The following is a 27959-nucleotide window of genomic DNA, read 5'->3' as shown; positions in this document are numbered from 1 at the left end:
TTTCTCTCAGCACTTGGGGCAATTTTCCAGTAGTCTAGAATTTACTGTTGCTGTTGAGAAGTATGCTGTTAGTCAGTTTGTTCTTCCTTTGTAGGTGATCTGCCTATTTTCTTTAGCTGCTTTTGAAGCCTACTCTTTGTCTTTGATGTCCTGAGTTTTACTATATTGTGCTTAGATGTGGTTCTTTTTTTATCTTGCTTGGTATACACTCCGCATTCTTATCAGAGGATTCAAGTCTGGAAAATTCTCAGTAATTGCTATCCCAGACATTGCTTCTCTCCAGTCTCTTTGTTTTCTTCTGCTGTGACTGATTAGATTACATTAGACCTTCTCGTTCTATCCTCCATATCCCTTAAACCCTCTTTCAGAGCTTTTCACCTTCTTGCCTCTTTGTATTCCAATTTGGGTCTTGTTTTTTCACTCATAGTATGATGGCATTTTTATTTCTTTAAGCATTTCATACATTTAAAAAGATTCAAGGTCTTCCCTGGTGGCACAGTGGTTAAGAATCTGCCTGCCAATGCAGGGGACGTGGGTTCAAGCCCTGATCCGGGAAGATCCTACGTGCCATGGAGCAACTAAGCCCGTGTGCCACAACTATTGAGCCTGCGCTCTAGAGCCTGTGAGCCACAACTACTGAGCCCGCACGCTGCAACTACTGAAGCCCGCGTGCTTAGAGCCCGTGCTCCGCAACAAGAGAAGCCCCTGCAATGAGAAGCCTGCGCACAACGAAGAGTAGCCCCCGCTCGCTGCAACTAGAGAAAGCCCATGCACAGCAACGAAGACCCAACACAGCCAAAAATAAATTAATTAAAATAAATAAATTTAAAAAAAATTTTTAAATAAATAAAAAGATTCTATGCCAAGCGAAAGATGCCAGACACAAAGGGGTACATAGTGTACAAGTCCATATAAATGACATTCTGTAAAAGGCTAAAGCATAGGGTCAAAATTCAGATCAGTGGTTGCCGACAACTGGGAACTGGGGGGAGCAAATTGACTTCAAAGGGGCATGAGGGAGTTTTGGAGGTAAAGGAAATATTTTGTATCTTGATTGTGGTGGTGGTTATATGACTGTACACCTGTCAAAATTCATTGAGCTGTACATCTAAAAAGGATGAATTTTACTATACTAAATTATACCTTAATAAACCTGATTTTTAAAAATTGTATAATTAACCACAACTTACATGCCAGATACAAATAGTGGAAGTGGGGAAGAGGAAGAAAAACATTCATTAAAATATATAAATATATACACAACAATGAAAGAAATATGGCTAGAGGTGACAGTCTTTATTCTGTAATTGCTTATGAGGATGCAGTTGGTATGTATGACTTTCCCCTTCTGTAATTTATGCCACATTCCCTTTGCCTTCACACAGGCACTCAGTGAGCTGGGGTTTCTTAGTATATTTACCTTCACAAGGGATCTAGCCCTTGATAATTCTGTCCTTTGGGGGTGTAGTGGTCTTCCATTAACTTTTTCCATTGGATGTGGTAATAAAAGACCTGCTCTAGAACAACAGATCTGAGTTAAGATTCTCTCATGCCCACTTTGAAGCTGCAACATTTCTATCTTGATTGTCAATATTATTCAGGATCAGTCACCCCAGTTAACACCATGACCCCTCTTTTGCCTAATTATTTGTGGTATAAAAGTCCAAAATGACCAACAATGGAAACATTGTTTTTTCCCCTTGAGTAAGCTCTTGTATCCCCAATCCCAAATCAGCAGAGTCCCAAGTCATGGAGATAAGAAGCAATTATTTGGCAAGTCATTTCACTTAATATTGAAAGGCGCTATTCCACTTCCACCTCATCGTTTCCATACCTGCCATTAGGAGAAGCACTGTGTGCAGATACATTGGTTCATGATTTCAAGCATATAGTACATCCTGCAGGCCAGCATCCAACACCTCATAGGTGTTGTCTCAATTAGAGGTTCACCTGGATCCTCAATAGGCCACTCTGCTGTGCTATAAGGCAAGCTGCTGGTTGAGGCATGGAGAAAGTATGAGATATCACTTCACACCCATTAGGATGGGCACTATCAAAAAAAAACAAAGCAACAAGTGTTGGTGAGGATGTGGAGAAAATGGAATCCTTGTGCACTGTTGGTCGCAGTATAAAATGCTATAGCCTCTGGGGAAAGTATTATGGTAATTCCTCAAAACATAAAAAATAAAATTACCATATGATTCAGCAATTCCAAGTCTGGGTATATACTGAAAATAATTGAAAACAGGGTCTCAGAGTGATATTTGTGCACCCATATATGCATAGCGGCATTATTCACAGTAGCTAAAATGTGGAAGCAACCCAAGTGTCCATCAGTAGATGAATGGATAAGCAAAATGTGGTACATACATGATATTCAGATTTTAAAAGGAATTCTGCAATATGCTACAACATGGAAGAACCTTGAGGACATTATGGTAAGCAAAATAAGCCAGTCACAAAAAGACGACTACTGTATGATTCCATTTGTATGAGGTACTTAGAGTAGTCAAAACCATAGAGATAGAAAGTTGCCAGGGTCCGGAGGGAATGGACAGTCATCGTTTAGTGTGTATTTTACCATAATTTTTAAAAAAAATGGATAAAAAGGAGCAACAGAAAAATGTCAGTATTAATCCTATACAAAATTATTATAATAAAAAGGAATAATATACAGAATAACATTCCTTCAGCTAATGAACACATGCCAGGACAAGCTCAAACAGTAGATCAAAGCTGTAACCTATTATTTTAAAACAAGCTAAAAGGCATTAAAATAAAATAATACATGGCATGAAAAATAACCCTAAATCAGAATTAGAAATTCTGAGGTGACAGAATTCAGAAAGTAATTAGAAATTAAAGATCATTCCATAAATGAAGACCTAAGTAAAAGAAGCACAAGAGTGGGAAAACACAACAGATGATACCTTAAGAGAAATACAAAGTGAAAAGAATGAGAATTTTGAGATAAAGTGCAGAAAAAGATTTTTTAAAGGATTTTAGATATAAAGCAATTCCAACAAGCGGGGAGAGCATTCCTAGGACATCCTCAGATCAGTAGCCAGTACGTGGCCACCCCAACAAAAGCCTCATTTCTCTCTAATGGGTACATCACTTCACTTGCCTAGTATAAGTTCCACTCAGGGTCAAACTTTCCTCAAGTGTCCCTGAGCTCGAGGAAAAGATTCGCAGCCCAGCGGCTCACTCTCTCCCTCCAGAGAGACTCAAGGGACTCTGAGGTCTTTCCCCCCTTGGACTCCCAGGACTCTTATGTGACACGATAGAACAGCCAGTGCTTTTTGAGATTTGAGCAAATGGTTGAGGGAAATGCCAATTGATAATATAGAAGAGAAATGTTTACCAGACACTTGATTAGCCAATAACGAAGCAAAACAAACAAAAAAAGAAGCAAAATTTAAAGGTATAGCGAGTGCGTTGCCTTCTATAACTTGGCTGGTGACCAATTGTGAGACCTAGTCCAATACATCCTGCTCACGTTCAGCTGTGATTATCTTGCTTTTAACTTTTACTGAGTCACTTTGACAATTTCCTTTAGTTAATATTGGGGAATTGGGATCTTTGTTTTCCTCATTCTTTTGCAGGGACTGAAGACAAGCATATTTAGACCCTGCTTCTCTTTGAAGGTTTAGAATAGGCACTCTCTCCTGAAGCAGCCCTTCTTCACAGCTATAACCACATACCACACCACCACCACCCCATTTATTCTTCCTAAAGCACATTTTGTCCTGTGTTTTTCTTTCTTTAGCATATCAACTTTGAATTTGATACCTTAGGCCTCTAGCATGCACTCTCATGTTCCCCAAAATGATATGTTGAAGTCCTAACCCCTGATACCTGTGACTGTGACCTTATTTGGAAGAGGGTCTTTGCAGATGTAGTTAGTGAGATGATGTCATGCTGGAATAGGGTGGACCCTAAATCCAATGACTGGTGTCCTTATAAGGAAGATGGAGATTTGGAGACACAAACACACAAAGGGAAGATGGTCATGTGAAGACGGAAGTGGAAGCTGGAGTGATGTAGCTATAAGCCAAGGAATGACAAGGATTGCCGGTAACCACTAGAAGCTAGAAAGAGGCCAGGAAGGAGTCTTCTTCTCCCTAAAGCCTTCAGAGGGAGCATGGCCCTGCCAACATCTTGATTTCAGACTTCTGGCCTCCAGAACTGTGAGAGAATAAATTTCTATCGTTTAGTCACCCGGTTTGTGGAAGTTTGTTACAACAGCCCTAGGAAACTGATACACACTCTCTGCCTCAGCTTGTTTAAGTTAAACATGTCAGACAGAAATTATGTGAATGATTTAGTGGTTTATCTTTGTAAACGCATACTTAATCAGAAAGAGCAGTCATTTACAAAAATTACCTAACAAGTCCATCAAACACATTTCTTACTGCTATTGTTTTCTAATCAAATAAAATATGATTGTTAGAACCTTTAGGGACTTAAATTACTCAATTACAAAAAGAAAAGACAAATGGGAAGAAACCAATTTGTTTTTCCTTTTTGATATAAAAGATATTGTCAGTTTAAATTCTGTAACTGAAATTTTTTCTTATAGAGTTTTCCTTGCTAAGTGTGCGAGGAAAATCAACAAAGAAGGCTGTTAATTAACACGTGAGCACTGGATATGAATTTAGATCAAACAGGCTGGAATTACAAAGTTTGGGAAGTGTTTGCTCTTTCATCTCCTGAGATTGGTTCTGGGAACTAGCAAACGCTACCTCCATATCATTTGCTTTCTTTCCTTTTAGACCTCTATGGCAGTGTTTTGAGGATTAAACAGTGCAGTGATGGTTGTCCAAAAGTCAAAGAACACAGCTATGAGACCAGAGACGCTAGAAAACTGAAAAAGTAATTGGCTTTTACTGACTCGGGGAGATGATTGCCCAAGAGGGAAGAAAACTAGTATCTGAGAAATAAAGGATTCAGAAATGTGACTGCTGAAATAGGGAAAACTAGAAAATAGCACAAAAACTTCTGAGATGAAGTCAGAAGAGGGTTGTACTGTGAAGAAGAATGAAAAAGCCAAACATTTCAAGTCAGGTGAGTATATAATATAGGAGAAAATCTAGGTGACCTTGGGTTTAGTGATGAGTTTTTAGATACAACACCAAAAGCGTGATCCATCAAAGAATAGATACATAAGTTGAATTACATTAAAATTGAAAACTTCTGCTCTGCAGAAGATACTGTTGGGAGAATGAAAAGATAAGTCACAGACTGGGAGAAAATATTTGCAAAGCATGTATCTGATAGAGGACATGTATCTAAAATATACAAAGAACTCAAAATTCAACAATAAGAAAACGAACAACCTAATTTTTTTTTTTTTGGCTTGCACCGCACGGCTTGCGGAGTCTTAGTTCCCAGACCAGGGATTGAACCCGGGACCTCAGCAGTGAAAGTGTGAAGTCTTAACCACTGGACCACCAGGGAATTCCCCAAACAACCTAATGTTTTCAAATGGGAAAAAAAATCTGAACAGTCACCTCACCAAAGATGTCCAGATGGGAAATAAGCACATGAAAAGATGATCAACAGAATATGTCATTAGAGAATTACAAATTAAAACAACAATGAGATACCACTACACAACTATTGGATTGGCTAAAATCCAAAATACAACACTAAAGGCTGATGAGGATGTGGAGCAACAGGAACTCTCATTCTTGGCTGGCGGGAATGCAAAATGATGCAGCCACTTTGGAAAACAGTTTGGAAGTTTCTTATGAGGTTGAACAAAGGCTTACCGTGCAATCCAGCAATTGTGCTCTTAGGTATTTACTGAACTGAGTTAAAAAACGTATGCTCGCACAAAAACCTGCACACGTATTTATAGCAGCTTTATTCATGACTGCCCCAAACTGGAAGCCACCAAGATATCCTTCAAGAGGTGAATGGATGAATAAATTGTGGTGCATCCAGACAATGGAATGCTATTCAGTGAGAAAAAGAAGTGTTATGTTATCAAGTCACGAAAAGACATGGAGGAACTTTAAATGCATATTGCTAAATGAAAAAAACGATGTGAAAAGGCTACATACTCTATGAGTCCAACTATATGACATTCTGGAAAAGGCAAGACTATAGAAACAGTAAAAAGATTACTGGTTGCCAGGGCTGCAGCAGGCAGGGGGTGGGGGTGGGATTAATAGAGCACTCAGGGCAGTGAAGTTATTCTGTATGATACTGTAATTGTGGATACATGACATTGTGCATTTATCAAAGCTATAACAACTATACAACACACAGAGTGAACCCTAATGTAAACTATGAACTTTAGTTCATGAGTATATCAGTATTGATTCATAGATTGTAACCAATGTACCACAAGATGTTAATAATAGATGTGTGCCTATGTATTATAACCAAGAAGGATTTACCATTGGAATCTAAGGATAGTTTAACATTAGAAAATCTATTAGTAGATTCATTATATAAAGAGATTTAAAGGGGAAAACATGATCATTGTTATAGAAAAGGCATTCAGTACAATTTAACAGTCATGCAACTTTTTTTAAAACACTAGCAAATTAGAAAAAAGTCAACTTCCTTAACCTGATTAAATGTATCCACCAAAACCCAGTAAACATTCATACTTAATCACAACATTAAGTATTTTAGAAGCACTTCCTTTGAAACAAGGCAAGGTTGACCACTATCTTATTGTTGTACAGACTAGGTATAACCTCTGCCCTTCCCCAGTGCTCATTATTAGACAGAGGAGCCAAAATAAAAAGACATCGCAAAGAGAACTACCTTCAGAAGTAGAGGTATTCAAACAGATGAACCAAAAGTTTAGAACAAGCATAATAGACATTAAAATAGCTAAGGGAAGGGCTTCCCTGGTGGCACACTGGTTGAGAGTCCACCTGCCGATACAGGGGACACAGGTTCGTGCCCCGGTCCGGGAAGATCCCACATGCCACGGGGCGGCTAGGCCCGTGAGCCATGGCCGCTGAGCCTGCGCGTCCGGAGCCTGTGCCCCGCAACGGGAGAGGCCACAACAGTGAGAGGCCCGCGTACCGCAAAAAAAAAAAAAAAAAAGCTAAGGGAAGATGTTAGTGATATGAAACACAAAATAATGAAATAGATATATTGGGCATGTTCTGTCAGTATGCATGCATTTTGAAGCTCTGTTATTAGGCACACACACGTTTATGATTGTTATGTCTTACTGATGAAAACTGACCTTTTCATTTTATAAATGTCCCTCTTTGTCTCCAATAACTTTGTCCTGAAATCTTTTTTGTCTGCTATACTGTAGCCACTCAAGCTGTCTTCTGCTTAGTGTTTTCATAGTCTATGATTTTTCATTCTTTTACTTTCAATCTACCAGTGTCTTTATATTTAAAGTACTTCTCATGTAGACAGCATGTTGTTGGGTCTTACTTTTTTATCCTTTCTGACAATCTCTGCTTTTCATTTGAAGTGTTTAGGTCATTTGCATTAATGGAACCATAAATATGGTAGGATTTAAGTCTACTATTTGTTACTTCTGTTTGTTCATCTGCTTTTTTCTTGCCTTTGTTTGGGTTAATTGAATGTTTTACTCATTTTGTTTTAATTCTTGTTTTGCATTATTTTTCAGTGGTTGCTCTAGGGATTACAGCATGCGTCCTAAACTTATCGCAGAAAAATATTAATTTTTTCTTTTAAGTTTTTTGGCCATGCCATGCAGCATGTGGGATCTTAGTTCCCCAACCGGTGATTGAACCTGTGCCCCCTGCAGTGTAAGCATGGAGTCTTAACCACTGGACTGCCAGGGAAGTCCTCTACTTGGATTTTATATTGTCTTACATCACATGAAATGTAAGAATCTTACAACAGTAAAGTTCCATTTCCCCCAACTTATCTTTTGTGCTCTTGTCTTCATATTTATTAAATATGCATATATTATAAACTCTACAATGTAGTGGTATATTCTTCACTTTAAATATTCATCTCTTTTAACGAAACTATGAGGAGAATATACAGTTGACCTTTGAACAACGCAGGGGTTGGGGCACAGACCCTCTGTGCCGTCAAAAATCTGCGTATAACTTATAGTCAGCCCTCCATATGCGCAGTTGCTTAGTATCCACGGCTCTGCCTCCACGGCCTCAGCCCGCCACGGATCATGTATTACTGTATTAAGCCTATCTAGTCAATTTTTCATGTATGGTTTTTAATTCTAGAATTGCCACTTTTTTTTTATAGTTTCTAGTTCTCTGATGAATTTGCCCACTTGCTTATTCATTATGAGTACATTTTTTAAAGGTTCTTGAACATATTTATTATAGCCACTTTGAAATCTTCACCCCCTAATTAAATATCTGAGTTATTTCAGAATTGATTTTTATTGACTACCTTTCTTTTGGCTATGGTTCACATTTCCGTGCTTATGTGCAAGTTCAGCATTAAACAAAAATCTTTTAATACAGGGCATTGTAGCAGATACATTGTAGAAAATCTAGATTCTGTTATGTTCCTCTAGAGACTATTTATTTTTATTAGGCAGTTAACTTGGCAGGCATAAAATTCCAAATTCTGTGTCCCTTGAGATAGGCAGCAGCTAAAGTTTCTGCTCAGTTCATTTATTTTCCAGTTGTCTTTTTCTCATTGTTTTCTGCTGGGCTCCTTGGAGTATCCCCTGCACATGCACAGGTCAAGAGTCAGCCAAGGAGTTGGTCAAATTTTATATGCATTTTTAAGAAGCCTCTGTGCCTTCTTCCTTTCTTGGATTTCCTTTCTAAACTTGATTCTCTGACTTGTCAAACTAGCAACTTTACAGTTGAATTCTGGCCATTCTATGCTATGTTTTCTGGGTAGTGCCTTCAGGCAAAAATCCTTATAATCACAAGTCGTATCCACTGCACCTCCCTTCTATCAATGGTTGACTCCCTTCCAGTTTCTTCCTGCTTTTATTCTCTCCAGTCCCTTCAAATCATTGTATTCTTTTATTTTATCCAGAGTCCATTATTATTATAATACAATACAGGCTACTCCGTCACTACTAGAAGCAGAACCTCCTACTTTTGTTTCAAAACACTCAAGTGAAGATGTTGACTTGTCTGAAATTTAAAGGAAAGATCCAAGGTAGATATATACATTTGGTATGCATTGACCTATAGATAGATGGTACTTAAAGCCATGAGAATAGGTGAGACCATTAAGAGGTGAGCATAAATAGGAAAAGGAAACAAGAATAGAGGTTTTTTAAAATTAATTTAATCCTCATGAAATTAAAAGTAATAACACATGCTATTTATTGAATCCTATGCAGAAGACTTTTTTTTATCTTTTAAGAATTTTTAATTTATTTATTTTTGGCTGCGTTGGGTCTTCGTTGCTGTGCACAGGCTTTCTCTGGTTGAGGCGAGCTGGGACTACTCTTCGTTGTGGTGTGCGGGCTTCTCACTGCGGTGGCTTCTCTTGTTGTGGAGCACAGGCTCTAGGCGCACGGGCTTCAGTAGTTGTGGCACACGGGCTTAGTTGCTCCGCGGCACGTGGGATCTTCCCAGACCAGGGATCGAACCCGTGTCCCCTGCATTGGCAGGTGGATTCTTAACCACTGCGCCACCAGGAAAGTCCACTGTGCAGAAGACTTTCTATGCATTCTATGCATTTCTCATTGAATTCATCCAACAGTATCACCAGACAAGAAATTAAGGCTCAGACGGAAGTGGTTTGCCGGTAGTCACATAGGAGGTGGATAAGAAGAAGAAGGAGGGAAGGAGACTATTGAGAAGAAGCAAACTGTACAATAGCAGAAAAACCTTGGGTGAATTTTTTAAACTCTCAAGAGTCCCAGTTTCCACATCTGTAAAATGGGAATAGCAATTACTTTGTCATTAGCGTGAGGATTAGAAACAATATATGTAAAGTACCCAAAGCAGTGCACCTAGGAAACATGCAACTAGACGATAGCTATAATGCCTATAAATGTTTTATTTGTTGTATTTAGCTTTATTATTTCATGCAAATAGAATGAAGTTTCCCCCAAATTCCTTACCAGGAGTAGGTGGACATAGGGGTGGAAAAGACGGAGAGGATCAATAAGGAAAAAGACAGACAAGAGAGGGAAGGGCCTTTAGGATGATTATCCAAAGTGGACTCTGGATTGACCAGCATCCAAATGGGAGAAGTGGAAACTGTTTCCCACTACCCCTAGGACCCTGTGTGTCTGCAGGATTGATGAGTGGACTCTCCGTCTGGCTGTGGGCAGTACCTCCAGGTCCTTTCAGGGATATGGGCTCAATCTACACAAAAGGAAGAAAACCTACAGATCAAGTCAAAAGGTAAAGCTTTTATTATTTTTATTTTATTCTTTTATTTATTAGATTATAACCCGAAGTATAAAATAAATATCCATGAGTCCATTCTGGTATAAATTGCTGAATAAATCTCCCATACAGGAGAACTCCAAATAATTTTTGTAGATATTCCCTTCTCAAGGAATGGCAGTGAAAATGGGGAATGAAAAGGGGGAAGAAGTAACTTTATAGTGGAGAAATCTGGCTAACACAACCTTACCTAGGTAATCAAGGTTAACACTGACAGTGATAAATCTTTTTTTTTTTTTTTTTTTTCCCGGTACGCGGGCCTCTCACTGTTGTGGCCTCTCCCGTTGCGGAGCACAGGCTCCGGATGCGCAGGCTCAGTGGCCATGGCTCACGGGCCCAGCCGCTCCGCGGCATGTGGGATCTTCCCAGACCGGGGCACGAGCCTGTGTCCCCTGCATCGGCAGGCGGACTCTCAACCACTGCGCCACCAGGGAAGCCCTGATAAATCATTTTGATACTATATACTCTTTTTTTTTTTGGTTGCATTGGGTCTTCGGGTCTTCGTTGCTGCGCGCAGGCTTTCTCTAGTTGTGGCAAGCGGGGGCTACTCTTCGTTGTGGTGCGCGGGCTTCTCATTACGGTGGCTCCCTTGTTGCGGAGCATGGGCTCTAGGCGTGCGGGTTTCAGTAGTTGCAGCGCGCGGGCTGTAGAACATGTGGGCTTCAGTAGTTGTGGCTCACGGGCTCTAGAGGGCAAGCTCAGTAGTTGTGGTGCACGGGCTTAGTTGCTCCATGGCATGTGGGATATTCCCAGACCAGGGCTCAAACTCGTGTCCCCTGCATTGGCAGGTGGATTCTTAACCACTGTGCCACCAGGGAAGTCCCTGATGCTATATACTCTTGATACAACGTGATCAGAATGTCATTTTACTCATGTGGTCTTAGTCCACAAAACACATTATCCCAGTCTTATCATGAGAAAACATCAGACAAACCCTAAGTGAGAGACATTTTACAAAATACCTGACCAGTAACTCTTCAAAATTGTTAAAGTTACTGAAAATAAGGAAAGTCTTAGAAACTGTCACAGCCAAGAGGAGCCTAAGAAGACATGTGGCATCCTGGATGGGATCCTGGAACAGCAAAGAATAGGTAAAAATTAAGGAAATATGGAAGTTTGGATTTTAGTTAATAATATATCAATATTGATTTATTAGTTGTGATAAAGGTAGCATACTAATGTTAGATATTAATAATAGGGAAACTGGGTGTGGAGTACATGGAAATTCTCTGTTTTTTCTTTACAGCTTTTCTATAAAACTATTCTAAAACTAAAAGTTTATTTTATATATTTAAACAAATAAATTTTAAGGTTCAGCTTGACACTAGACACAGATAAGGTTTTTTGGAATCATTTTATTCCTAATTCTTAAGGAGGTGGCTGAAGTCATGGTTTCACTGTAAAAAAGGATAGGAAACAGGGACTTCCCTGGTGGTCTAGTGGTTAAGAATCCTCCTTCCAATGCAGGGAACGTGGGTTCCATCCCTGGTTGGGAAACTAAGATCCCACTTGCCGAGGGGCAACTAAGCCCATGTGCCACAGCTACTGAGCCCACGTGCCGCAGCTACTGAGCCTGCGTGCCACAACTAGAGAGCCCGTGCACCACAACTACTGAGCCCGTGCGCCTCAACTACTGAGTCCACACACCGCAACTACTGAGCTCATGCGCCACAACTAGAGAGACCACACGCCGCAACTAGAGAGCCCATGTGGTCTGGAGCCCAAGTCCCACAACTAGAGAGTAGCCCATGCACTGCATTGAAGAGGCTGTGTGCTGCAATGAAAGATCCCGCGTGCCACAATGAAGATCCCATGTGCTGCAACTAAGACCCTGACACAGCCAAATAAATAAATTAAAAAAAAAAAAGGATAAGAAACAGGAGAGACAGGTGTGGATAAAGGCAAGCAGACTCCTGGACAGGTAGAGAAGGGTGCCATTGGAACAATGGAAAGGTCTCAGAGACAGGCAAAGAGACCCATATATCATCTCACCTATTTTTGAAAACTCATACCTAGGCTGAACGTATTAGAAGAAGTAGTTGAGCACTGGCTTAAAAAAAGGAGTGAAAAGAAGGTAGGTAGGTAAGAAGGAAGGAAGGGAGGGAGGGAGGGGGGAAGGAAGAGAGAGAGGGAGAAAGGGAAGAAAAGGAAGGGAGGGAGAAGGGATAGGAGGGAGAGTAGGAGGGAGGGAGGAAGAGAAAGAGGAAGAGAAACAGAATTTCCATTTTAAAAAATTCATCTTAAAACAACTTTCTGGAATGTTAGCAGTATTTCACAATGCAGTCATCTCATTTTGGCAGCTTGATTGATTTCCTGATTTCCAGGAAAACTGAGCTGTCATCTGGTTCCTACTTGGCGCTTTACCGACATGAATATGCAGTTCTCACAAAATGTGAAATGGCTGCTGAAGAAGTGAAATTTAATTCTTTGTGACGTATTGCTCCAAGCCCTCCACTGTCTCAAAGATAAAGAAACCCAGTGGAGAAACTTTCCTCCTCTCCCCATAAAAAAGAGAGTGAAGGTTCATTTCTTTGGGAGTTTTTCACATGAACTAAAGGTTCTGAGCCAGTCTGTTGGGTGGGAGCAGATGGGAGAAAGCACAGTGCATACCTACATGACTCAGCCAAAAGCTCGAGAGCAGCGGCCATGGGCCATGGCGTATATTTCCCGGTACTTCCAAGAGGATTGCCATCATCAGTGTGTTTTTGAGCACCTCCTGGTACAAGAACTAACATTTACTGTGCACTCTGTATGCACTTACCCTCACCAGTCCTGTGAGGCAGACCCTTCTATTACTCCATTTTAGAGAAAGAAAATGAAGCTCAGAGAAGTAAATACCCTGCCCTCAAACACATGGTGTGATGGTTAGCTTTATGTGTCAATTTGGATAGGCTGTGTGCCCAGTTGTATCCTTAAACACTAGTCTAGATGATGCTGGAAAGAAATTTTGTAGATGTGATTAACATTTACAATCAGTTGACTTTAAGTAAAGCAGATCACCCTCTATAATGTAAGTGGACCTCATCCAATTAGTTGAAGGCCTTAAGAGCAAAAACTGAGGTTTCTTAGAAAAGAAGGAATCTGCCTCAAGATTGTCATAGGTATGGAAATTCTGCCTGAATTTTCAGCTTACTAGCCTGCCCTACAGATTTCAGACTTGCCAACCACTCCCCACCCAGTCACTGAGCCAGTTCCTTAAATCCATCCCCCTTCTCTCTCAACCCCAGGTCTTTTCAGATGGAAAGCTCACATTCTCAACTCCACACTCTGCTGCCTCCCAGACCCTGCATGAGAAGCTGCAGATACCAGGGTCATAAAATAAGCTGTAGTATAAGTGACTGGGGCCAGGTCTCTTGAGGACCTATGAGGGAAGATTTAACATGAAGGAGACCAGGTGAGTGGAGAAAACTGCTGTTGAGAAGGAGGAAATGACAATGTCTGGAAGATGGGGTAATCGGGGAGGGAAGAGGATGTGGTGGAGAAAATAATGAAAAATAATAGTTAATGCTTGGTGAGCCCTTCCCATGTGCCAGGTACTCTTCTGAGTGCTTCCCTTATGTTAATTTCTTTAGTATTATTATCCTTATAGATGAGGAAACTGAGGCCCAAGGTCACATGGCTGGTAAGTGGTAGAGCAGGAGGCAGTATGCCTCCAGAGCTCAACACTTAACCACCTTAGTAAACCACATAGGGAAAGAAGAGGGTAAGACAGAGGTGCCACTCTTCTGACAGAAGATAAAAAGGCGAGGCTGGATTAAGCTAGAGTTTCTAAAGCCAAGGCTGTATCCTGCTTGGCTGGAGGAAATCCACCCACAGTCTTTACTGGGGTTCCTCCTTGGAATTATACAAAAGTTCTGGGATCTTATGGACCCCACAATACGAGGAGAGTTCCTCTGATCATCAGTCTGTACTTAAAAATACTGAGCTGCTGCATCAATTAAGAATGGTGGGCTATCCATAGGAGAAACCCTGAGTAATTTCAGCCAAGACCAGGAGAATTTGCTTACAGTCCATCCTCCCTGAGTGTACTCAGCAGCTTCCTCGTGAGTTTTGCCAGGGTGTTAACAGGGAACTGGACATAGTCCAAAAGAATGTGAGTATTAATGGGCCTCTACCTCCTTCCGGTCAGGAGAAACTGCCTAGCTAAGCCACATCGCTTCTCAAATGCACTTCCCTTCCTCACTCCCTCACCTTTTCCCCTCCCAGAGTCCTACCAAAATATTCTCAAGGGTGAGACCTTTAAGAAAACAGAGAGAAACAAGTGTGCTTCTGGGAGTTTCTTCCCTTGGCCAGTTAACACAAACCTGTCTCAAAGCCCTGCTACTTTTGTGTCCGTGATGGTTGGGGGGAACAGGGACAGTAATGCAGGGAGAGAAGAGCACGCATTGACCTCAGTGTGTGCTTGTGCCACCGTTGCAGTGGAAAGAACGGTGCAGTGGTAAATAGGAGACCTGGGCCCCAGTCTCTACTCTGGGCCCAAATGTCTTCATCAGTAAAATTGTTTAGAAGGAATGCTGTGGGGTGGGGATGGGAGGATTCCACCTAGTTGAAAACTAGATATAGAGGCCTCAGCAAATTCCCTAGCGAAATGCCCCAGTCAGACCCATTCCTACCTGGACAGTAAGGTTGGGAAACACAGGGGAATGGTGGTTAGTATGTGTTCTAGGCATCCAGGTGCAGATCTGAGCATTTCCAGCCTGGCTCCATGATCATGCAAGGTGGGGGGTGGGGGCACAGACGGCGGTACAATACGGGGGTTGGCTAAGACGTAGCAGAGGATTCCAAAAGTCACATTTTAGTATCTGGGACAAGCGTTTTTAACCGGGGTCCACAAACCATAGACTGTACACTGGAATTCAGAGGTCCATGAATTTGGATTGGAAAATATTACAACTTTTAAAGGCAGCAAACTACAGTTGCATTAGCTGGGCCAGTAGAAAGCAGTACTTTTCATTTCCCTTTACAGTTGCTGCAGATATCTTGAAACATCGTTTAAACTCATTTCTACTTCAGGTTTGCAGTAGTGTGTTGGGTTCACCCCCTTGATCCTGTTATTTAATGTGTTAATAAAGAAACCCATGTACACCAAACATCACACCCTTAAATATTTTCACAACTGTATTTCAACATAACTAGCTTCCTTTGTGATCCTGTGTATTTTATTTTATGCACAGGAAAATATTTTGAGAAGGGATCCACGGCACAAAAAAGGTCAGGAGCCCCCAGACAGGGCGGAGTGGGGCCTTGTTGACACTCTGGCCCAGAGTTAGCACGGCTGCCCCGCTGAGCACAGGCTCGCGCAGGAGGAACCAGGTCAGAATCCCAGCGGGCACTGCTCCAGCTCCAGGAAATCTTGGGGTAGGGGTGTGAGGCATGACAGCGACATCTTCTTTAGCTTGGTAGAGTAGCCTTGTGCCTCTGCTGCCCATTGTGAATAAGGGGAAAATCACCATCCTCTTACCTTAAATTACAGGGGGTTTAGGGAGAATGAGGACAGAAAATGTGGGGAAAAGAGGAAGAGATTCCTCCCTCCCCAGCTGTGGTTGTATCTCAGCTCAGGGACATGACTGTCCCACACCCTCCTGGAGAACAAAAGCTATTTCAATGTGCCAGGTGCAAGTTGAGCCAAGCCCTCTTTCAAGCAAGCCTCCACCCTTGCAGGCACTGGGACATCTCAGCACACCGGGCTCTCTTTGCAAGGGCAGTTCCTCCATCTCTGCCTTTCCATGTGCTGCCCTTCACTGGGAGCAGTGCCACCCCCATTTCATGCCAGGCTAGCCCTTCCGCAAGTGACACAAATTGCCAGGCCCCAGCGATAGGTCCAGGCTGCCTTGGGAGAGGAGCTGTGCCTTTGTGCAAAGACACCCTTCATTTCACAAAGGAGGGAATCAAGGGCACGATCGCTGTTACCTCTCTCCAGTTCCTGAGTCTGGCTTCCTTATCTCTGTCAAGACCTTTTGAGCTGCCCCACTGGCCACAGGGCAAAGCTCAACCCTGTCCACCAAGGGCCAGGGGCAAAAGACCTGCAGGCCAACTGTGAGAGTAACTGAGCCCAGAACCCCAAGCTCAGCCCCTTTCCCCCACCCAGCCTGAGAATGGACTCATTTCCTGTCACTCTGGCCAGGTGCTCACAGGGTAAGGCAGAACCCACGAACCCCTTCACACTGCTCAGCACCTTCACCTCCCTCTGGAGAAACTTACCAAGTTTGAGATAATTGTAGAGAAGAGGCTGAGGTGACACACACAAGTTTAATTCTGGGTGGGGGATGGACTGGAGGACACTGAGGGATGATGGGGAGAGGCCTGGGAGTCTGAGAGCCTGAGATTTTCAGGGGAAAAACTCTTAAGGTACAGGCCAAGGCACCCACTTCTGCTTCCTGCTGGATTCTCTGCTGCCCTGGATACCATGCTGGTCTGATCTGGGCAGAGAAATGACCAACAGGCCCTTGGAACATCATTCATTCATAGATGTTTGTTCCAATCAGGGGCTCACAGTGGGCAATGGGGAGGGAAAGCAGAACCGTACACGCTGTAAATGCTGTTCATAGAGGGCCAGGGGCAGAGGGAGGAAGCTGCCCATTCTCTGATGGAGGGTGATGGAGAGTGACTTCCTGGAGGGAGGCCTGAGGCAAAGTCTTGAGGGAATAAGGAGGAGAAGGAGGGAGGGACTTCTCCACAGAGGCTTTGAAAGAAGCCCAAGCTCCAGGCCTGCTTGGGGAAAAGCAGTATTGGGACCTGCATACTGGGCTGCACTAGGCAAAGAGGCTTCTGTGCATGCTGGCCGTCAGGAGAAAGGGGGTCCTGCGGCTAAGCACACTTGGCAAGTTCTGGATTAAACAATGTTGAACAGTTCTCCTCACTGTAGGACTTGTCAGAACCTTCAACCTGTTAATGAGCCTCATGGTGTTGTATCCCAGGGCTGGTGTTCCTTGGCAGGCCATGCTGGCATAGGGAAAACGGGAGGCAGTAGGAGTAGATGAGTTTAGAGAATGCAGGGGACTTTGAATACCAGGCCAAGAAGGCTAGACTTTCCTTGGGGCTATTGAGGAGTCTCAGAAGACAATTCACTGAAGGATTTAGACTAAGGGGACCGGTGGCAGTTTAGTCAGCAGCAAGGTCAGAGCCCCTCCCTCGATCCACTCCTCCCTCCTGGATAGGAGGGCCACTCCTTGGGAGAGAAAACAGGGTCCTTGGACACAGGCAGCAGTGAAGAAGCTCAGAGACAGGCTAGAAGGGCGGGGAAGCTGGCAACCCTTGATTCCAGCCTTGGGTTGACGGCCTTTGGCACAGTGTTCGAGGCTGCTGTGGTTCAAATCCTGGCTTTACCACTTTCTCACTGTGGGTATCTCTCTGGAGCCTCAAGCTTTTTCTTTTTCCTTTTAAAAGTAGACATTATCTTTTAGCGCAGGTTTAGGTTTACAGAAAAATTGTGCCAAAAGTACAGAAGGTTCCATATACTCTCTCCCTCCCACCCCCATGGTTTCCCCTAATGTTAAATATTAACATCTTACATTAATGTGGTACATTTATTACAACTGATGAATCAATATTGGTACATTATTATTAAAGAAAGTCCATAGTTTACTTGAGGGTTCACTCACTGTGTTGTACAGTTCCACTAGTTTTGACAAATGCATAATGTCGTGTATCTACAATGACATCATTCAAAATAGTTTCACTGCCCTAAAAATGCCCTGACTGAGCCTCAGTTTTAACATCTCTAAAATGAGAGTGTGAAAGTCATCTAAAGCCCCCCAGTCTCCCATTGTAGGTTTCTAATTTAGGCCTTTTGACAAATTAAGTGGTACTGAAATCAACTAAATGTTTCTCTAAATGTGGTCAGATATCCATCAGAATCACTGGGCTTGGGTTGAGGTGAAGGGGTCCTCATTCAAACGTTCTAGGGTCTCAACCCCAGACCTGCTAAATCAAAATCCCAGGGGCTGGGCCCAGGAATCTGCACATTCACCAGGCCCTGGTGCATAGGGAAGTTTGAGACCTGAACAGAGTTACTGAACAGAAGGATCCAATCCGTTGTCAGGTTAAAGCTCAGGAGAGATGTACAATTCCCAAAAGGGGGAAGGAGTAGAACCGTTTTCCTGGAAAAAGCCCATTTCTGCCTTCCGCAGCTCCCAGTCAACAAGCCTGCTGCTTCATATCTTGACTGCTGATCACTCACCCAAAATAACCTGCATGCGATGTCTCACCAGCTGCAGCTCTCTCTGCAACTCCCTTAATTTAGCAGCCAAACACGTTTGGCTCCACAACAAAGGGGCTCTGGGATGGGGCCCCTCCCTCATGGCCATCTGTAGTGGGTTGAAAAATGTGCCCCCAAAATTCATGCCCACCAGAACCTCAGAATGTGACTCTATTTGAAAATGAGATATTTGCAGATGTAATTACTAAGGATTAAGATGAGATCACACTGGATCAGGGTGGGTCCTAAATTCAGTGACTGATGTTCTTAGAATATCAGCCAAAGACAGAGATACACAGAGCAGAGAAGGCCCCGTGAAGACAGAGGCAGAGACAGGGGTGATGCAGCCATAAGCCAAAGAACACCAAAGATTCCAAGAGCCACCAGAAGCTGAAAAGAGGCCAGGAGGGATTCTTCCCTAGAACCTTCAAAGGGAACATGGCCCTGCCAACACCTTGATTTCAGACTACCAGCCTCCAGAACTGTGAGAATAAATTTCTATCATTTTAAGCCACCCAGTTTGTGATAATTTGTTACAGCAGCCCTAGCAAACTAATACACCATCACTGCCATAGACTCCTGCCCCAGTTCAGCCCCACTACAGCCATGAAGGTAAGGACCCCACACACAGGCGATTCTCCAGATGGGCGCTTTAATATGGCCAGTTATGATCATAGCTATTTTCTCCCAACCAACACCTCTGAATTCTGCATCTCCTAGGCCTGTTTCCTACACAAGGACAAGGGTCCTCTGTCCTCTGCTTGGAAGGCTATATAATCCAAGATGGGTTAAAGCTTCAATAAATAAATATTGGTCCCAGGGGCAGTGCCTGGCGGGTGGTACCATGTGGCCATTCCTGGGCTCAGCCGAGGGTCGGGCTAGACGGGTCACTGGAGCTTCATGCCACTCCGGCGCCTAGAGTCCTTCCGGGCGATGGGGCTGAAGTTCACAATCTCCTTGTAAATGTGGTCTGAGAAAGACAGGGTGGTTCAAGGGGTATGGGGTGCTGAGGGCAAGAGAGAGCCCCCCTCTCCCAACAGACATAGTGTGGAGCAGAAAGTCAGCTCAGCGCAGGGAGAAAGAAGTGCACACAGGAGACGATATTCGCTCAGAGAGAAAGAGGTGATAGTCTCCAGGAGGGGGTTGGGACCGGCTGAGGGCAGGCAGGAAAACGAAGCAGGCAGAGGAGAGGGGTGCTGCAGGCAGAGAGAGGAAGCAGCCCGAGGCCCCGAGCCCTTACGCTTCCATTCATCCACTGTGAGTTTCTCCTGTTCTAAGAAATCATCAAATGGCTGCTGGGCCTCTGTTTCCTCCTCAGGGTCCCGGCAGGATTCAAAGAAGGGGTGGGTGAGGGCCTGAGAGGCGGTCAGGCGCTTGTCCATGTCCAGCTCCAGCATCTTCTCCAGCAGGTCTGCAGCTGCGGTCACAGAGTGTGAGCCTCACACGCCATGGAGAGCCCACCCGCTGAGACAGACTGCAGGTCCCAAGACTCACCCTGGGGGCTGGCATGCTGGAAGAGCTGAGAGAAATCCTTCTTGGGGGTTTGTGGCAGGGACTGGATGTAGGATTTGGCCTGGAAGACAGAAAAGCACTGAATAATCCCCAGTTGTCAGCCCCTCAGGGCTTAGGCCATGGGGTATAGAGCAGGGACCCCAGAAAAGCCCCTGAGCGGGGCTGAAGGCTCAGGTCCGAATCCAAAGTGAGATGAAGGCAAGAGCCCTTGCCAGGGCAGAGGCGAGGCGCAGCCTGCAGCCCACCTGGGCCTGGTCAGCCAAGCGCACAGCCCTGGCCAGCCTGGGCCCATCTGCCACTCACCGCTTTGTCATTCAACTTCTGCACAAACTCAGCGTCCGGCACCCCCGTCACTTTCAGGATCTGCGTCAGCTGGTCCAGGTCTTGGCAGGTTAAGGCTCAGCCTTACTCCCTGTGGGTGGGTCTGAAGCTGCCCTTCCTGCTGCCCCTCCATCAGGCCCACCCAGCACTGTGGACCATCCAGGTTCCAGACACTCACCTCCTCCTGCTTTTAGGAGGGGAGGTTCATCCTTCAGGACTCAGGTCTCTGGAAGGCTTCCTACCTGCCAGGCTGGGTAAAGGGTCCCTCCCTACAAATGCTCCTGCATGTGCCACCTTCCTGGCCTCATCCCGCTCAGTCACCTCCATCCATTTCTCTGTGTACTCCCCCCCACACCCTCGCACTCTGAGTTTGGCAGGGAGACCCACATCTTCTCCTTAATCCCTGCACAGCACACACAGGTGCCCAGTTTCAGGTGTGTGGTGCCAAAACGTCAAGCATTTTCTGCATTTATGTGTTGGAATGACAGGTGACTAGTTTTCATCACTTTGCTTCTCTGTACTTTAAAGTTGTTCCACAGGGAGCATGTATCACTTTCACATTAAGAAAAAAAGAGAGATTTAAATAATAAAGTGTCTGTTGAAGGAATGAATCCCTGGATGCAGTTTGCCTTTTCCAGCAAAGGATACAATCTTTCCCCTTGAACAGAGTTTTCCCCGTCAGCATCTCCGCCATGATACAGCCCACAGACCAGATGTCCACTGCAGAGGGAGGGGGAGGAAGTGTCACCTGGACCAGCTGACCAAGACCCGGCAGTCACCAAGAGTCAACCCCGAGTCACCAAGACAGCCTTGAGGAAGCTGTCAGAGAAGAACCCCAGCCCCATCCCCCTCCCCCGGGCAGCGGACCACTGACCAGTCTGGTTGTAGTGCATCCAGCTGAGGATCACCTCAGGGGCCCGGTACCAGCGGGTCACCACATAGCCGGTCATCTCTGCATCTGCTTGCCGTGCCAACCCAAAATCCAAAATCTATGGCTCGGGGCACATAGGAAAAAGGAGTTCGCTTAAGAGAGGCTCCCCGAGCAGCTTCTGGGGGCTCCTATTGGAGAGGGGCCCACCCCAACCACAGGCTGACCCTGCCTGGGCCCACTCACCTTCAGCTCACAATCCTCATTGACAGCAAGGTTGCCTGGCTTCAGGTCCTAGATGAGACAAGAGATGGAGCACTGGGCAGAGGCAGAGGTGGGCGCTGTCCCCACTCGGCTGCCAGCCAGCGTGTGACCTTGGCCAGGCCCCTGCCCCTCTCTCTGGGTTCTGGTCTCCTGTGCAGAATGAGGGTTGGACTAGGTGTCCTCTAGGGCCCATCCAGCTCTAAAATGCCTCTCGGAGCCTGAAACACCCAGCTCAGGGCTTGCTTTGTTGGCAAAAATTTCCCAGAAAGTTCCCCAGAACACAGCAATTCTTCTGAGCAGGTCTTCCTGGGCCAAGCCTAGATCTGAAAAATCCACTTTCCCTGCTTCCTCCACCTCCTGGAACCCCCTAACCCTAACCCTAGCCCCCAGGGGTGGGCGGGGCCTCTGGGGATGTAGCAGAGAAAGCACTCACCCTGTGGATGACCCCAGCTGAGTGGATGTACTGTGTTGGGGAGAGAAGAAGAAGGGTAAATCCAGTGCCCGGCTTTTGCACCAGGTGTTGCAGGCTGGCTCAGAGATCTCCTCTGCCTTGTCATGGTGTGCTCTCCCAGCCTTCAAGGTCTAGCCTCCCCCAAACCCCAGGTCTCAACACCAAGCCCCCCTCCCCTGCCATCTTGCAGGCTCCCACCCACCTTAAGACCTTTGAGCATCTGATACACCAGGTACTGGATCTTGTCCTCACCGAACTCCATTCCCATGATCTTCTGCAGGTCCATCTGCATGAAGGGCATCACCAGGTAGCTGCAAGTCATGAGGACTTCTTGAACATCCCCAGCCCCACCCAGCTCCAGGTCTGAGCTCAGAGGAGGGCAAGGGGCTGGGCAGAACAGAGGCCTTAGGGATGACCTTCATGTGCAGAAAGAACCAGCCCCACCACAGCCAGCCAGACCCCCATGCAGTGGGCCTCCTGACTCCTGGCTCCCAGCCTGGCCCTGGTGGCTGCCCTGTTGGCAGAGCTCAGGGTACGTATTTCAGCTGGAGCTGTGCTCAGGGAAAACAAATGGAGCAGTGCTCCCTCTCTTCAAAGGTGCCCTCTGCTTGCCCTCCTCCACGCCCCACAGAAAGCCACTGCTGTGAGTTAGAAACATTTGCCGGTGTTTCCTTCTGCTTCTGTACAAATATTTCCTCCCCCAGAGGGTCATGCCCCGCCAACATGGCTCCTCAAACATACAAAAATGTCCTCCTTCCAAGAAGGAAACAATTAAAGTTTCCAGGAGGGTGAAGAAGGAAGAAGGAGGTAGCTGAGCCAACACACCCTCTTAATGGGATTGCAAAACAGGTGGAAGTCAGCAAAATGTAACTGTTACTCAAGGCAGTGATAGCAAAGTCCAGAACAAAAAAGGATAAAGATTTAGGAAGGAATTAAAAAAAAAAAAAAAAAAGGATGTGGAAGCCATCTCCCTGAGCCTGTGACTTTTGAAGTCTCCCCCCACCTGACCGCACCCCCGCTTCCCGCCTCCACCCCCCCAGCACGGGGACCCTGCTCCATGCACAGACCCTTCCCCACCTTTGTGTTTCACCTCTGCGTGGACCCTGATTCTTTCTTCTCAGCTGACAAACTTGCTGAAGTCTCTCTGTGATACAACCACCTTCCCTTGCTTAACCTTGTTTCTTCAAGTAACCACCCCTTCTCTCTCTTTCCCTCCCGATCAAACTTCTAGAACGAGCGGTCCTCACCTCTTGATCCCACTGCCTTAACATCCAGTCCCCTGATAACTTGGCATCTGCTCCCACCCCACCAGCCCAACACATAACGCCCATGGCTCCGGTTCTTTATATTCAAAGTTTTGCAAAGCCTGACACTCCCTCAAAATTCTCTGCTGCTTCTACCTCTAGTCAGGCTCTGTCTGTTCATCCTCTTATACCTTTTCTTTAGTGTTGATACCTTTTTTTTTGGCTGCTCCGGGTCTTAGTCTCGGCACACAGGATCTTCGTTACAGCGCGCGGGATCTTAGTTACGGCATGCGGGCTTAGTTGCAGCATGCAGGCTCTTAGTTGCGGCATGCATGCAGGATCTAGTTCCCCAAACAGGGATCGAACCCAGGCCCCCTGCACTGGAAGTGCAGAGTCTTAGCCACTGGACCACCAGGGAAGTCCCTTTAGTGTTGATACCTTAATGAACAGTATCGAATCATGTTCTACACTAGCCTGTCCCTGGGCTCTGGCTATCATCCACTGGTGATTATTCTGGTCCAAATCCACATCCCTAGCCCAGACCTTCCTGAACTCCAGGTTTATTTGCAGCTGCTGATTAAACACTGGAATGTTCATAGGCTCTTCAAAAGTGAAGTGTCCAAAATGGAGCTCACTATCTTTCTCCCAAGATCTGTTTTTCCTCCACCTTGTATTCTGAGCAGGAACCTGGCACCCCCTGACATATGCCACCTCTCCCAGCCACTGCATCACAAGGGGTACAACATTCTGACAGTCCTGCCTCTCGATGGGTGTCAAGTCTGCTCTCAGGACCCCATCACCTCTACTTTATTTGGATCAAGGTCGGGGTCTTGAACACTACCCTCCAGGTTTCCTACCTCCCAGAGTTGCTCCCTGCTCCTTTCTTGCTGCCGCCAGAGGGTATCCCCAAAATCTGATCTGACCACATCACAGCATCTCCCTGCTCAAAACCTCTACAGACCTGAGGATGCCTGTAGGATCAATTCTGGTCTCAGCCTGACCAAACCAGCCTCTGGTCTCCACTAGCCACACTGCACTTGTCAATACTGCCCAAACGGCCCAGCCTCTTTCAGGCATCATGGCCTTTGCCCATGCAGTTCCTTCTACCTGGGCTCCCTTCAGCCCCTTCTACCTCAGGCAAATGTCAACTTATCCTTCAGGACTGAGTTCAAAGTTTTCTCCTCTGTGAAGCCCACTGAGGCAGCTTGCAATTTCTGGCTCTCTATCCAGACCTAGAGTACTGACCACCACTGTCAGTATTCACTACTGTCAGCCCCCGAGGTCCACTTTAAACTCCCAATGCTTGGGCTTCCCTGGTGGCTCAGTGGTTAAGAATCCGCCTGCCAATGCAGGGGACTCGGGTTCGAGCCCTGGTCCGGGAAGATCCCACATGCCGCAGAGCAACTAAGCCCGTGCGCCACAACTACTGAGCCTGCGCTCTAGAGCCCACGAGCCACAACTACTGAGCCCATGTGCCACAACTATTGAAGCCCGCATGCCTAGAGCCCGTGCTCCACAAGAGAAGCCACCACAATGAGAAGCCCGCTCACCGCAACAAAGAGTAGCTGCTGTTCGTGGCAACAAAGACCCGATGCAGCCAAAAATAAATAAATGAATTTATTAAAAAAAAAAAATTCCCAATGCTAAGCCCAGCAGCTGGCATTATAGGGAAAAAAACCCATTCAAAATCACTGCATTAAATTGAAAACGAAAGCATCCTAACAAAGAGACCTGCAGCTGCATTTGAAACAGGACTGAAAAAAAAATCCACCTTCCCAAAGCTTCCTATATTTTACACCAGGTACTGCGCTAGCAAAGCCGTGCATTTAGCAACTAAATTTTCTCGTTTTATGTGACTCTGATAAACATCCCATCAGCTAGAGGTAGCCAAGGCTTCCTGATCCTCGCTTCATGCTAGGAAGAGCCCCAAGGTCCAGATCCACACCTGCGTCCCCAGGAAATGGTGAGGTAGGTTGATGCAAACCCTGTGGGGACTGGCAACGATGTCTCTTTGGTGGTAAAGCTGGGTAAAGCAATGCAGATGAGCAGACAGCTCTGTGTCAGGCAAGGTCCATATAAAGCCCCTCCCACCTCTTCCTGCCGGCCTTTCTCTCCACCCTTGGCTGAAAGAATCTCTCCACAGCCCAGAGGCACAGGGACTCCTGGGGCAGGAAGCTCCCCTACCCAGAAGAGAGAATCTGGACCCTCCCCTTACTTGCTCCCCAGTGTCAAGTAAGGCCTGCAAATGTCCTGGAACCCAGCGCAGCCCGACTCACAAATCATGAAAGTTGCGCAGGGAAGAGGCTGGGGTGAAGACATCCAGGAGTCCGATGACCTGGGGAGAAGGTTGCCAGTGAGGACTGGGCAGCCGCTGCAGCCCTCTGCTCCCCTCCTCTGGGGCCCCAGGCCTGCACAGGACCACCTGCCCTTTCCTAAAACACCATCTCCAGCAGGAGGCAGGTTCCCAGCCTTCTGGGAAGCAGTAAAAGGGGCAGAGGTGGAAGAGGAATTCCTCTAATTGGGAGGGAGTTTGCAGTGCACAGTGATGGAGAGTCAGGCTTGGGGGAAGGGGAGGTGGACACTCCTGTGCTCACTGACCCCAAGTCTGGTGTTCCGGACAAGCAGCACAAACCCACTCTCAACTCAAGCAGGGAACCACAAGTGGTGAAGGGAATCAAGGAGGAAACAGAGAAGGGGTCTTCCAGCCAGCAGGCTCCCTGCCCTTGACCTTGGGTCTCTCACCACATCCAACCTTACCTGCCAGAGGACTGGTTCAGAGCTGGGGGCAAGATTACCCTGGCTGGAGGCCATGGGGAGGGGTTTGCTGAAGAGGAATGGGGCTTAAAACGTGAACAATATTTTGAAATCATTATGTTAAATGCTTACCTTCCAATCTAGGTATCCTGCAGAAAAGCCTGGGCTCCAGGCCCAGCACTGGGTCATTAGTCTTCCTAGACAGGGTAGTCTAGAGGTCAGGCCCTGGGGCCTGGAGCCAGGTTGGGTAGGGTCAAATTCTAGCTCTGCCACCGACTAACCATTTAACCTGTGAGTCTTTCTGTGCCTCAGTTTCCCCATCTGTATATGGGGGTAATAGTACTTATGTGATATTGTGAGGATTAAACAAGTTAGTTTATGCAAATTTCTTAGAACTGTGCCTGACACATAATAAGCGCTCGTAAGTATCGATTATTCTTGTTGTTATTATGTGGAAACAACACTAACCAGGATTCTGGGCACCACCTCTTAGATCTAGAACAACTACGAAGTTCCTCTGTGCCTATTTCCTCATAACAGTGAGACAGTAAGTTCGCACCTCACGGAGTTTGTTCTGCTCCACTGCCAAAAATGCCCTTTGCACCCTTCCTGGGAAGTAGGCAGGGTGGGTCCTGGCACCTGATTTTAATAATTAGGTGAGGAACAAGGATCAAAGGAGCAGGGAGGAGATTCCCCTTCTGCTGGCCCTGTTATGAGTTCCCTGCACCCTTGTGGGCCATCTCCTGTGTGTGCCACACACACACACACACACACACACACACACACACACACGCGTGCAGGGGCCTGGTCAGGACCCTCTGTGGGGCTGCCCTCCACTCCCTGCCTCCCAGAAGCAGCCCCCAGGCCCAGCCTACGTTCTCATGCTGCATGTGCTTCAGCAGCAGCAGCTCGCGATAGGCCCGCTTGGCAAAGATCTCAGACTGGAAGGGCCGGCTCAGTTTCTTGATGGCCACCTTCTCCCCTGACTGCTTCTCGATGGCTGAGCTGTAGGGTCAAAGGCAGGTCAGCAGCCAGTGGCTCCCCATCACAACCCTGGGACTCCAGATCCTGGGTGGTCACTCCCAGGCCATCTAGGAAGCTATGGCCATCCTCACCCCAATCCCTCTTGGCCAGCAGTCTAAGCTGGGAGGAACTGATGCCCACCACCTGGAATGTGAGTGAGCAGCTGACAGCACAGTGGAGCTGGGAGAAGGGGGAGACAGCAGGCAGAATCTGAGAGAGGTGCACTGCCCCTGGGTCAGACACAGGTTAATGCCAACAGGATCCTGAGCAACTTGGCAAGTCACTTCTTGTTTGGGCCTCAGTGTACCCATTTGTAACAATGGGGATTCGCCTGGATGAACTCTGGGGTCCTCTGTAAGGTTCAAGTCCTGGAGAAACAGATCCAGTCCTAATTCAACCCACAGAAACTCCCACCAAGCCGGTAAGAAAAGAGAGATGGCGCCTGGATTGGCCCTAGGCCAGCCTCCAGAGCCTGAAGCTCCTGCTGCTGCTCTACTTCACTGCCCAGCTTGCCGCTTCCTCCCAGCTCCAGGCCTCTGCCCCGGAAAGGCACCCGCGAAGTTATTCCAAGCCCGCAGGGCTCCGGGCCTTGGGGTCCTCCATCAAGGTGGTGGGCGCACAGCCTCGAGCGCCAGCAGGAGAGGCGACACCGGAGGCGGGTCCGGGAAGGGGGCATTGGCTGGGCCCCGGCTCTTCCGGAGGCTCCACCCGCCTGGGCGGGTGTCCCGGTGCCTGGGCGCCCACCATAGTTCCACCCCGATGCCCCAGGCACACACCGCCCCCCACCCGTGCCCCCACGCCGGCGCACAGGCCCGGGGGTCTCACCACACGGCGCCGTAGGCCCCGCTGCCTACGTGCGTCAGGGACACGTAGGTCTTGGGCAGCTCCCAGGCGGTCTTGTTGACGTCCTGCTTGTAGAAGCCCTTTTTCCAGGTGAAGTTCATCCTGGGCACTCAATCTCGGCGGCCCCAGCGCG

General features: G+C 46.5%; 2 protein-coding genes across 13 annotated transcripts in view; one reads left to right on the top strand and one right to left on the bottom strand.

Annotated features, from left to right (window-relative positions):
- Positions 1–18012, top strand: part of LOC117200620 (translation initiation factor IF-2-like) — a 41594-nt gene extending 23582 nt beyond the window's left edge. Inside the window, exons 2-4 of one of the 3 annotated variants that reach the window (XR_004482236.2) lie at positions 10196–10304; positions 13577–13743; positions 15316–18012. The gene's annotated coding sequence lies outside the window, so the exon portion shown is untranslated. Of the gene's footprint in view, positions 1–10195; positions 10305–13576 lie in introns of all 3 variants that reach the window. The other 2 variants (XR_004482235.2, XM_033424159.2) reach the window with 2 other exon arrangements.
- Positions 16580–27949, bottom strand: MAPK13 (mitogen-activated protein kinase 13). Of its 10 annotated transcripts, XM_049715988.1 has the most exons (14): positions 27809–27949; positions 26836–26965; positions 25483–25541; positions 25152–25229; positions 22165–22273; positions 21945–21974; positions 21494–21541; positions 21254–21368; positions 21028–21099; positions 20362–20441; positions 20041–20137; positions 19787–19963; positions 19390–19516; positions 16580–17725 (listed from the first exon to the last, which is right to left on the bottom strand). In XM_049715988.1, the coding sequence occupies exons 1-13, from the start codon at positions 27925–27927 to the stop codon at positions 19434–19436; spliced, it is 1197 nt and encodes a 398-aa protein (XP_049571945.1). In that variant the 5' UTR covers positions 27928–27949; the 3' UTR covers positions 16580–17725; positions 19390–19433. The 10 variants fall into 10 exon arrangements, 9 of the variants coding, with proteins under 9 accessions (XP_049571945.1, XP_049571944.1, XP_049571940.1 ...); XR_007479714.1 differs by having other exon boundaries at positions 19390–19963; XM_049715987.1 differs by lacking the exon at positions 16580–17725 and having other exon boundaries at positions 19180–19516.
- Positions 27950–27959: the final 10 nt, after the last annotated feature.

This window comes from Orcinus orca, chromosome 10 (assembly GCF_937001465.1).
Source record: "Orcinus orca chromosome 10, mOrcOrc1.1, whole genome shotgun sequence".
In the NCBI taxonomy this organism is placed as follows: Eukaryota; Metazoa; Chordata; class Mammalia; order Artiodactyla; family Delphinidae; genus Orcinus; species Orcinus orca.
Note: the sequence above shows the minus strand (reverse complement) of the source record. Positions and strands in the feature narration are given on the sequence as shown.

Bases quoted from the DNA above. Each gene is read 5' to 3' on its own strand.
- MAPK13 (XM_049715983.1), bottom strand. From the start codon at position 27,927: ATGAACTTCACCTGGAAAAAGGGCTTCTACAAGCAGGACGTCAACAAG. The intron at 25,542-26,835 runs GTAGGCTGGGCC...CCTTCTCCCCAG, and splicing joins AGCACATGCAGCATGAGAAC to GTCATCGGACTCCTGGATGT. The intron at 21,542-21,944 runs GTGAGTGCTTTC...TGTCTCATCTAG, and splicing joins CAGCTGGGGTCATCCACAGG to GACCTGAAGCCAGGCAACCT.